This window comes from Panulirus ornatus, chromosome 17 (assembly GCF_036320965.1).
Source record: "Panulirus ornatus isolate Po-2019 chromosome 17, ASM3632096v1, whole genome shotgun sequence".
Lineage (NCBI taxonomy): Eukaryota > Metazoa > Arthropoda > Malacostraca > Decapoda > Palinuridae > Panulirus > Panulirus ornatus.
In genome coordinates, this window is record NC_092240.1 from 6,278,160 (window position 1) to 6,290,816 (window position 12,657).

General features: G+C 40.3%; 1 protein-coding gene across 1 annotated transcript in view; it reads right to left on the reverse strand.

Moving 5' to 3' along the window:
• Window positions 1–12,657, reverse strand: part of ry (xanthine dehydrogenase rosy) — a 76,589-nt gene that overhangs the window by 45,025 nt on the left and 18,907 nt on the right. The window contains exon 7 of the mRNA XM_071671833.1: window positions 7,826–7,970. Within this exon, the coding sequence (XP_071527934.1) occupies window positions 7,826–7,970 (145 nt within the window). The remainder of the gene's footprint in view (window positions 1–7,825; window positions 7,971–12,657) is intronic.

Here is a 12,657-nt window from a genome sequence, read left to right on the forward strand (position 1 = left end):
AGAATAAAGCTGGATTTATTCAAAGGCTTTTTATGATACTTAGTACTCCATATTTGAAGACATGGATTTGTAATACATGCATATGGTAACTTTAAGAAGACAAGATAGGTATGGATTTAGTGGAGAGAACATTTTTTTTGAGCCAATTTTAGCAAGTTCAGTAATATGGTGATTCTAAAAGACTGTTGATCATAATTACTCTAAAATTAACTTGTACATAAAAACAATTAATATTTGGTCAAGTTCAGGTATTAGTATGACTTGCAATAATTTATCGAAAATTCCTTGTCTAAGTTTAGAACAGCTGGTGAAAATCAATTACTGAACAGGTATCATGTCAACAGAAGTGATAACCAATATAAAATCAAGTACTGGGCACAGCTGACACGAGGTTTGGTAGAAAAAGTTGAACAAAAATGCCTAAAAGTCTTAGTAGCATAGGAACATTTTATAACATAACTAGTGTTTAACATTAAACCAGATAACATAGATTAATGTATGGCATTAAAATCTGACAACATATAATAACACTCTTATACTACATAAGGTTCACGCACTTACCTTCCTTGAGGTAAACCATGAGACAGGCTAGGGGTGTGCAATGCATATGTTTATACTAATTTTCATTTCTTTATACTTTTTTTTTGGTAAAGTACAAGAATTGTTTTTACATTCATGTTTGTAAATATATTCCTTATCATTTGTCCACATGACCTCTTTGACAAACAGGTCCTGGGGCTGTGAAAAAAAATTGATAATGTTTATGATATTGATAATTCTTTCAAATTTGTTTGCCATTTCCCAAATTGGCAAGGTAGCACCAGGAGAGATGAGGAACAGGCCTCATTAGCTCAATTTTATTCTTTAGCTGTTATGCATAAGGTACCAAACCCCCCTACTACCCTCTCTATGGTTTACCCCAGCTGCTTCATATTCCTTTCTTCAGTCCATTGACAGCATGTCACTCCCTGTTACCACATCAGTCCATTTCCCTCAAACTAGTGCACATCTTTTATCCCTTCTGCATGTTCATGTCCCAAGCATTTTAAAATCATATTCTCTCCATCCTTCCATCTCCATTTCAGTCTCCTTTTTCTCTGTCTCCCCTCCACATCTGACACATACTCTTTCTCAGTATCTCCATGAATTTTTTTTCTATTATTATTATTATTATACTTTGCCGCTGTCTCCCGCGTTTGCGAGGTAGCGCAAGGAAACAGACGAAAGAAATGGCCCAACCCCCCCCCCCATACACATGTATATACATACGTCCACACATGCAAATATACATACCTACACAGCTTTCCATGGCTTACCCCAGACGCTTCACATGCCCTGCTTCAATCCACTGACAGCACGTCAACCCCGGTATACCACATCGCTCCAATTCACTCTATTCCTTGCCCTCCTTTCACCTTCCTGCATGTTCAGGCCCCGATCACACAAAATCTTTTTCACTCCATCTTTCCACCTCCAATTTGGTCTCCCTCTTCTCCTTGTTCCCTCCACCTCCGACACATATATCCTCTTGGTCAATCTATCCTCACTCATCCTCTCCATGTGCCCAAACCACTTCAAAACACCCTCTTCTGCTCTCTCAACCACGCTCTTTCTATTTCCACACATCTCTCTTACCCTTACGTTACTCACTCGATCAAACCACCTCACACCACACATTGTCCTCAGACATCTCATTTCCAGCACATCCATCCTCCTGCGCACAACTCTATCCATAGCCCACGCCTCGCAACCATACAACATTGTTGGAACCACTATTCCTTCAAACATACCCATTTTTGCTTTCCGAGATAATGTTCTCGACTTCCACACATTCTTCAAGGCCCCCAGGATTTTCGCCCCCTCCCCCACCCTATGATCCACTTCCGCTTCCATGGTTCCATCCGCTGCCAGATCCACTCCCAGATATCTAAAACACTTCACTTCCTCCAGTTTTTCTCCATTCAAACTCACCTCCCAATTGACTTGACCCTCAACCCTACTGTACCTAATAACCTTGCTCTTATTCACATTTACTCTTAACTTTCTTCTTCCACACACTTTTCCAAACTCAGTCACCAGCTTCTGCAGTTTCTCACATGAATCAGCCACCAGCGCTGTATCATCAGCGAACAACAACTGACTCACTTCCCAAGCTCTCTCATCCCCAACAGACTGCATACTTGCCCCTCTTTCCAAAACTCTTGCATTTACCTCCCTAACAACCCCATCCCTAAACAAATTAAACAACCATGGAGACATCACACACCCCTGCCGCAAACCTACATTCACTGAGAACCAATCACTTTCCTCTCTTCCTACACGTACACATGCCTTACATCCTCGATAAAAACTTTTCACTGCTTCTAACAACTTTCCTCCCACACCATATATTCTTAATACCTTCCACAGAGCATCTCTATCAACTCTATCATATGCCTTCTCCAGATCCATAAATGCTACATACAAATCCATTTGCTTTTCTAAGTATTTCTCACATACATTCTTCAAAGCAAACACCTGATCCACACATCCTCTACCACTTTTGAAACCACACTGCTCTTCCCCAATCTGATGCTCTGTACATGCCTTCACCCTCTCAATCAATACCCTCCCATATAATTTACCAGGAATACTCAACAAACTTATACCTCTGTAATTTGAGCACTCACTCTTATCCCCTTTGCCTTTGTACAATGGCACTATGCACGCATTCCGCCAATCCTCAGGCACCTCACCATGAGTCATACATACATTAAATAACCTTACCAACCAGTCAACAATACAGTCACCCCCTTTTTTAATAAATTCCACTGCAATACCATCCAAACCTGCTGCCTTGCCGGCTTTCATCTTCCGCAAAGCTTTCACTACCTCTTCTCTGTTTACCAAATCACCTCTCACTTTGCACACCACCTCGACCAAAACACCCTATATCTGCCACTCTATCATCAAACACATTCAACAAACCTTCAAAATACTCACTCCATCTCCTTCTCACATCACCACTACTTGTTATCACCTCCCCACTTGCGCCCTTCACCGAAGTTCCCATTTGCTCCCTTGTCTTACGCACTTTATTTACCTCCTTCCAGAACATCTTTTTATTCTCCCTAAAATTTAATGATACTCTCTCACCCCAACTCTCATTTGCCCTTTTTTTCACCTCTTGCACCTTTCTCTTGACCTCCTGTCTCTTTCTTTTATACATCTCCCACTCAATTGCATTTTTTCCCTGCAAAAATCGTCCAAATGCCTCTCTCTTCTCTTTCACTAATACTCTTACTTCTTCATCCCACCACTCACTACCCTTTCTAATCAACCCACCTCCCACTCTTCTCATGCCACAAGCATCTTTTGCGCAATCCATCACTGATTCCCTAAATACATCCCATTCCTCTCCCACTCCCCTTACTTCCATTGTTCTCACCTTTTTCCATTCTGTACTCAGTCTCTCCTGGTACTTCCTCACACAGGTCTCCTTCTCAAGCTCACTTACTCTCACCACCCTCTTCACCCCAACATTCACTCTTCTTTTCTGAAAACCCATACAAATCTTCACCTTAGCCTCCACAAGATAATGATCAGACATCCCTCCAGTTGCACCTCTCAGCACATTAACATCCAAAAGTCTCTCTTTCGCACGCCTGTCAATTAACACGTAATCTAATAACGCTCTCTGGCCATCTCTCCTACTTACATAAGTATACTTATGTATATCTCGCTTTTTAAACCAGGTATTCCCAATCATCAGTCCTTTTTCAGCACATAAATCTACAAGCTCTTCACCATTTCCATTTACAACACCGAACACCCCATGTATACCAATTATTCCCTCAACTGCCACATTACTCACCTTTGCATTCAAATCACCCATCGCTATGACCCGGTCTCGTGCATCAAAACCACTAACACACTCATTCAGCTGCTCCCAAAACACTTGCCTCTCTTGATCTTTCTTCTCATGCCCAGGTGCATATGCACCAATAATCACCCACCTCTCTCCATCAACTTTCAGTTTTACCCATATCAATCGAGAATTTACTTTCTTACACTCTATCACATACTCCCACAACTCCTGTTTCAGGAGTATTGCTACTCCTTCCCTTGCTCTTGTCCTCTCACTAACCCCTGACTTTACTCCCCAGACATTATATTTTCATATAATTCTAGCATGCCCTCTTCTGTTCTATCAACAATATACTTCATATTATATACCTCTTCCTTACCCAATCATTTCTTGCTCATTCTACCCTCCTCATACCACATATTATCCACAAAACATTTCATTTCCACCGTATTCACCCTCCTTACAATCATTAGTACATGTCTTGCATCCATATAACACTGTTGGGACTACTATACCTTCAAGCATACCCATCTTTGCCATCCCTGATAGTGAATCTCTCTTTCCACACATTCCTCAGTGTTACTATGATCTTCACTCCCTCATCCATCCTATGACTCATTCCTCATTATTACATGATCTTCATCTCCTCACCCATCCTATTACTCACCTCATATTGCAAAGTGTTGTAAACAGCCATGTCAACTCCTAGGCGTCTAAAACGCTTCCCTTCCTCCAAGTTTTCTCCATTCAGACTCACACCCTTTCTAACATGTCTCTCTCCACTGCTAAACCTAATAATCATGCTTTAATTCACATTCATTCCCAAATCTTTCCTTTCACACACTCTCCCAAACTCAGACACCAAGTTCTGCAGTTTCTCACTCGAATCTGCTATCATCATTGTGTCACCAAGCAAAAAAAAACTGACTTGCTTCCCAGGTCCCTCCACATCCTACATAGTGCATACCTTCCCTTCTGTCAAAGACCCTTACATTACCCTCCCTCAGAACCCTGTCAATAAAAATATAACAGCCATGGTGACATCACACACCCTTGCTGCAGATCCATCTTCACCTGGAACCACTCAACCTCTGTACCTACCATACACATGCCTTACTCTCTTGATAAAAATTCCTCACTGCTTCTGGTTGCTTTCCTCCTACACCAATTATTCATAACATCTTTCACAAGGCATCTCCATCATTCCTATCATATGCCTTCACCTAAATCAAAAATGCCACTTAATTCTTCTGTTCTCTATTTTCCACATACATTCTTCACACCAAACACGTAATCAACACATCTACCATTCCAGAAATCACACTGTTCTTTCCCAGGCTGATGCTCTGTGCATGCCATCATCCTCTCAATCATAAACTTACAAAGTACTCTCAACAAACTTGTACCTCTGTAATTTGAACACACGTTTATCCCCCTTACCTTTATACAATGGCAAAATAGATGCATTCTGTCATTCCTGAAGCACCTTACCACGATCTACGTATGCTCTTAAACTCTTAACTAACCAGTGAACAACAGTAACCCCCTTTCTAAAGAAATTCACCTGCAATGCCTTCCACTCTAACTTCCTTGCCATATTCTATCTTATGCAAGGCTTTCACCACCTCTTCTCTTTTCCCTAAAACACTTGCCATGGCTTTCTCACTTCTCATACCTCACCATCCCAAACCCCTTACATCTTTCACCCTATCATCAAACACATTCAACATGCCTTCAGAGCAATCACTCCATCTCTTCATCTCATCTCTGCCTGTCACCACTTTCCCATTTGCTCCCTTCACCAATGTTCCATTCATTCTCTTATCTCTCTCACAAGTACCATCTCCCTCTAAGACATTTTCTTATCATCCCTGAAGTTTGCTAATATTCACTAACCTCATCTCTCATTTGCTCTCTTTTCAGCCCCTGAACCTTCCACTTTCTCCTGTACATCTCACAAGCACTTGTACATCTTCCCTGTAACACTCATACCCCTCTCTTTTCTCCTTAACTGGCAACCAAACTTTGTCATCCCACCATTCATTAATAAGGTTCCAAATACATTTGCTATATCCCCAATGATATGGCCAAACTCAATATCATGTATGTAGTGCAGAGAAGTTTTACATATATAAAAATGTAATTAGTTTTCCCTATCATAGTGATTATAAAAACATTAGCTCTGACATATATATCACCATCACTCCTTCTCCATCAGTACCAACACAAACTCCACCATCATCATAACCACTTCAGCTTCAGTATCACTATAACTGATTCCATTTAAACATCACCACTACTGCACTTCCAGTATTACTAACAATAACTCTGCTGACAATTTCATTACCAATCACTTCACCAGTATTACAGATACTGATTATACTACCAATACAAACTGCTGCTTAGTGATGGGGTTATACACAATATCTTCATAAATGGCAGCAATGAATATCACTAGAATCCCCAGAAATCATTACAATCACGTGTGAAAAAAGCAGGCTCACTTTCACTCACTGAAGCAAAGAAACAGATTACTGCAAACCTCATGACAGCCTTTACATATGGCATGCCATTTGACCTTTCTGATGCATATTATGAACAAACAGATTCTACCCAAATTTTCAAATGATGCAAAAATATTAATGGAATGAGGGTGTATGTTTTTGAAGTTTCATATATTGCATCATTAGAATGCAAGAGCACTATGTAGTTTCGTGAAACATTTCTTGCTAAGGAATGTGATATCTGAGAGAAAGCAAATAACAAAGTCACTCAAAAATGGTACCACAAATAAAATGGTAATAAAGCACAACTCTGTTGAAAACATAAAAATTTTGTTATTTGCTAAATGCATCTATCTGTTTACACTTCTGACACATGGTCTCATCTGGAACTCCCTCAAGGGGCTGGCCACAGCAGTAGAGACTAGTGCATGCCAGTGCCTCACCCTTAGCAGGCCACTGGCAGAGGGCAATTCTGGCACACTGTTTGCAGAGGCTCCTACCTAATGTTCCTAATGACTACTGCCTAATGTTCCTACATCCAATTTTTCTACCTAATGATCCTGCCTAATGTTCCCACATCCAATTTTTCTACCTAATGATCCTGCTTAGATGTTCCTACCTATTGCTTCTATCTATTGTTTCTACCATTTTGCCAAAAGGCAGGGCTAGTGCATAGTGCTCCTGCAGGAAAATCTAGAGTTAAAGAGTTAAAAAGAATGACCTGTGTGAGTTAAGTGTTGTCAAGTGTTATGTATGACAAGGAGAAATTGTATGTTTATGACTAAATGCCAGTAGTCCACATGTGGGAGAGGTGCAAAGAAAAGACAGCTGTCTGGCTCAGAGAAGTGCAACTAGACAACCTCTTAAGTGTTGGCTCTCTACACAGCCACCACTAGCTCTCCCGATATCCAGGCGGGTAGTACTGGTAATAGTTACTAAACCAACCTTGAAATTATAACTTCTAAGAGAGCCTAAGTATGATATGAAGATTTCAGTATTTCCTAAAAATGTAAGGTTAAAAACAAGAGGGACAAACAGCTGCAACTGAGACTGATAGAATTTTCTAATTATTTAAGTATGACTTTACTGAGACTATATGAAAAAACAAGTCATGGGAGAATTGTCAGTCAAGCATATCAAGCTAAATACAGTACCTGAAACCTAATGGTAAGAGCTTATATGATAGAAAAGATGCCTGAGTCAGACTAAAAGATTATACTAAAAATGTTTCATCCCAGTAAGTCGCTGTTCTGTCAGTTTATGTTTCGTCTTGTAAGACATTTTTACACATGAATACTACATTTGTAGCTGGTGTCAGTATTATCTGACACTTACTGTACCTGTCTTAATCATGTATCATCAGACATCTGTATTTGTCTGTGTACTAAACAGACATAACCTCAGTCTTACACAGAAAAGCTTCCTGGGTAAAGACACATACCCTAAACCTCACCTCCCCTTTCATAGTAAGTACCTTCTGGAATATCTGTGTGCTGGAAGGAGCAGTATGATGGTATGGTTGTATGGCTCGCTGCTCCTCCTGCGTTAGTGGTGGGACCTGGTGTGGCAAACTTTCACTCAGCCATCCCCTTACACTTAGGTAAAACTTGAAAAAAAAGCTGGAGAAAAAAGGCTCAGGATTACATTACAAACTTTTGTTAAATTGCTACAAAAACCTAGGGAAGGATTAAGTATACCATATATACTTGTGTATAGTTTGAGTTTTTAAAACCAAATTTTTAAACAAAAAATTAGGGGGTTGAATTATACAGGAGTAATAATTTCGTTATATTGAAATCTGTGCACAATGGGAAGGGCTAGAAACAACTTTTAGCTTTAGGCATGAAAAATTATTTACCAGTTACTGCCAGTAAACAATGGAAACAGAATAGGCAACAATTATTAATCACAAGTATATTTTATATTCTTTCACCCCTATCCCTGGGGATAGGGGTGAAAGAATACTTCCCACGTATTTCTCGCGTGTCGTAGAAAGCGACTAGAGGGGACGGGAGCGGGGGGCCAGAAATCCTCCCCTCCTTGTATTAACTTTCTAAAATGGGAAACAGAAGAAGGAGTCACGCGGGGAGTGCTCATCCTCCTCGAATGCTCAGAGTGGGGTGCCTAAATGTGTGTGGATGTAACCAAGATGTGAAAAAAGGAGAGATAGGTAGTATGTTTGAGGAAAGGAACCTGGATGTTTTGGCTCTGAGTGAAACGAAGCTCAAGGGTAAATGGGAAGAGTGGTTTGGGAATGTCTGGGGAGTAAAGTCAGGGGTTAGTGAGAGGACAAGAGCAAGGGAAGGAGTAGCAATACTCCTGAAACAGGAGTTGTGGGAGTATGTGATAGAATGTAAGAAAGTAAATTCTCGATTAATATGGATAAAACTGAAAGTTGATGGAGAGAGGTGGGTGATTATTGGTGCATATGCACCCGGGCATGAGAAGAAAGATCATGAGAGGCAAGTGTTTTGGGAGCAGCTGAATGAGTGTGTTAGTGGTTTTGATGCACGAGACCGGGTTATAGTGATGGGTGATTTGAATGCAAAGGTGAGTAATGTGGCAGTTGAGGGAATAATTGGTATACATGGGGTGTTCAGTGTTGTAAATGGAAATGGTGAAGAGCTTGTAGATTTATGTGCTGAAAAAGGACTGATGATTGGGAATACCTGGTTTAAAAAGCGAGATATACATAAGTATACTTATGTAAGTAGGAGACATGGCCAGAGAGCGTTATTGGATTACGTGTTAATTGACAGGCGTGCGAAAGAGAGACTTTTGGATGTTAATGTGCTGAGAGGTGCAACTGGAGGGATGTCCGATCATTATCTTGTGGAGGCTAAGGTGAAGATTTGTATGGGTTTTCAGAAAAGAAGAGTGAATGTTGGGGTGAAGAGGGTGGTGAGAGTAAGTGAGCTTGGGAAGGAGACCTGTGTGAGGAAGTACCAGGAGAGACTGAGTACAGAATGGAAAAAGGTGAGAACAATGGAAGTAAGGGGAGTGGGGGAGGAATGGGATGTATTTAGGGAATCAGTGATGGATTGCGCAAAAGATGCTTGTGGCATGAGAAGAGTGGGAAGTGGGTTGATTAGAAAGGGTAGTGAGTGGTGGGATGAAGAAGTAAGAGTATTAGTGAAAGAGAAGAGAGAGGCATTTGGACGATTTTTGCAGGGAAAAAATGCAATTGAGTGGGAGATGTATAAAAGAAAGAGACAGGAGGTCAAGAGAAAGGTGCAAGAGGTGAAAAAAAGGGCAAATGAGAGTTGGGGTGAGAGAGTATCATTAAATTTTAGGGAGAATAAAAAGATGTTCTGGAAGGAGGTAAATAAAGTGCGTAAGACAAGGGAGCAAATGGGAACTTCAGTGAAGGGCGCAAATGGGGAGGTGATAACAAGTAGTGGTGATGTGAGAAGGAGATGGAGTGAGTATTTTGAAGGTTTGTTGAATGTGTTTGATGATAGAGTGGCAGATATAGGGTGTTTTGGTCGAGGTGGTGTGCAAAGTGAGAGGGTTAGGGAAAATGATGTGGTAAACAGAGAAGAGGTAGTGAAAGCTTTGCGGAAGATGAAAGCCGGCAAGGCAGCAGGTTTGGATGGTATTGCAGTGGAATTTATTAAAAAAGGGGGTGACTGTATTGTTGACTGGTTGGTAAGGTTATTTAATGTATGTATGACTCATGGTGAGGTGCCTGAGGATTGGCGGAATGCGTGCATAGTGCCATTGTACAAAGGCAAAGGGGATAAGAGTGAGTGCTCAAATTACAGAGGTATAAGTTTGTTGAGTATTCCTGGTAAATTATATGGGAGGGTATTGATTGAGAGGGGAAGGCATGTACAGAGCATCAGATTGGGGAAGAGCAGTGTGGTTTCAGAAGTGGTAGAGGATGTGTGGATCAGGTGTTTGCTTTGAAGAATGTATGTGAGAAATACTTAGAAAAGCAAATGGATTTGTATGTAGCATTTATGGATCTGGAGAAGGCATATGATAGAGTTGATAGAGATGCTCTGTGGAAGGTATTAAGAATATATGGTGTGGGAGGCAAGTTGTTAGAAGCAGTGAAAAGTCTTTATCGAGGATGTAAGGCATGTGTACGTGTAGGAAGAGAGGAAAGTGATTGGTTCTCAGTGAATGTAGGTTTGCGGCAGGGGTGTGTGATGTCTCCATGGTTGTTTAATTTGTTTAGGGATGGGGTTGTTAGGGAGGTAAATGCAAGAGTTTTGGAAAGAGGGGCAAGTATGAAGTCAGATGGGGATGAGAGAGCTTGGGAAGTGAGTCAGTTGTTGTTCGCTGATGATACAGCGCTGGTGGCTGATTCATGTGAGAAACTGCAGAAGCTGGTGACTGAGTTTGGTAAAGTGTGTGGAAGAAGAAAGTTAAGAGTAAATGTGAATAAGAGCAAGGTTATTAGGTACAGTAGGGTTGAGGGTCAAGTCAATTGGGAGGTGAGTTTGAATGGAGAAAAACTGGAGGAAGTGAAGTGTTTTAGATATATGGGAGTGGATCTGGCAGCAGATGGAACCATGGAAGCAGAAGTGGATCATAGGGTGGGGGAGGGGGCGAAAATTCTGGGGGCCTTGAAGAATGTGTGGAAGTCGAGAACATTATCTCGGAAAGCAAAAATGGGTATGTTTGAAGGAATAGTGGTTCCAACAATGTTGTATGGTTGCGAGGCGTGGGCTATGGATAGAGTTGTGCGCAGGAGGATGGATGTGCTGGAAATGAGATGTTTGAGGACAATGTGTGGTGTGAGGTGGTTTGATCGAGTGAGTAACGTAAGGGTAAGAGAGATGTGTGGAAATAAAAAGAGCGTGGTTGAGAGAGCAGAAGAGGGTGTTTTGAAGTGGTTTGGGCACATGGAGAGAATGAGTGAGGAAAGATTGACCAAGAGGATATATGTGTCGGAGGTGGAGGGAACGAGGAGAAGAGGGAGACCAAATTGGAGGTGGAAAGATGGAGTGAAAAAGATTTTGTGTGATCGGGGCCTGAACATGCAGGAGGGTGAAAGGAGGGCAAGGAATAGAGTGAATTGGAGCGATGTGGTATACCGGGGTTGACGTGCTGTCAGTGGATTGAATCAAGGCATGTGAAGCGTCTGGGGTAAACCATGGAAAGCTGTGTAGATATGTATATTTGCGTGTGTGGACGTATGTATATACATGTGTATGGGGGGGGGTTGGGCCATTTCTTTCGTCTGTTTCCTTGCGCTACCTCGCAAACGCGGGAGACAGCGACAAAGTATAATAAAAAAAAAAAATATATATATTTTACCATAAGTGTGCCTGAATGAATATATTCTCTGAAATGAACAATAGTTTTGCTGAAACATGATGTATTTCAATCTAAAATAGGATAAAATACATGTCAAAAATAAAAGACTTTACCAAATATTCCAATATTCACAAGATGTTACTCATTTTTCAATAGTTTTCAGTTAGAATACCATCATATTACAATGATATTCTATTCATACTGTCTTTGATATAGTACATTCATGGAAATGTAGTATTTTTGCTTGAGTGATGTATGTATTACAGTGGGAATTGGGATAAACTCATGAGAAAAATAATTGACTCGCTTTCTTTCACTGTTCAAAAGATATTACCAAAATCACTTTTTGAATGATTTTCAGTTAAAATAACTTGTATTACAATAATATTCTATCCTGATTGACTGAATAAATACTTGAATGTAAATGTACAATATTTTTGCTGAAACTACTTGTATTTCAGTGTAAAGGCCATGATAAATGGTAAACAATTCGCCTTTGGCTCCTGCTGTTTTGGGCACAGTGAACCTCACTTTATAGGACATAGAGTGTTTTTTAGTGAAGATTTTCTGAAATTACTTTTATTATGCCATAAAATATGGTGCTTTGCTACCTAGATTTGCTGTTCCATTATCCTCAAAAACTTGGGCCGACCTGTACTCAAGGCATATAATAGATTAATAATTTCTTGGCCAAAAGAAATCAAGGGTCAACCTATACATGAGTTAGACTTATAGATGAGTATATACGATACATACATTTCTTACGTATTCAAAACATTCTGTAAAATATTCAATATAAACTCTTGATTCTATGTACAGGTCAGCTTTTGCTAACAATACCATGCTGATTAACATATCCTCATCTTTAAGTGAAATCTTACCATAAATAATACTTGCAACAGTTCTACATTATCTGAATTGTTTCACTATCAACATATCATAAGCATAAATTATTATTTGCCTGCCTCCTAGCAATTCATATCTTATAAGTAAAACATTATATCCAAGTTAAATGATAAAGATGAAGAGATAAACAAC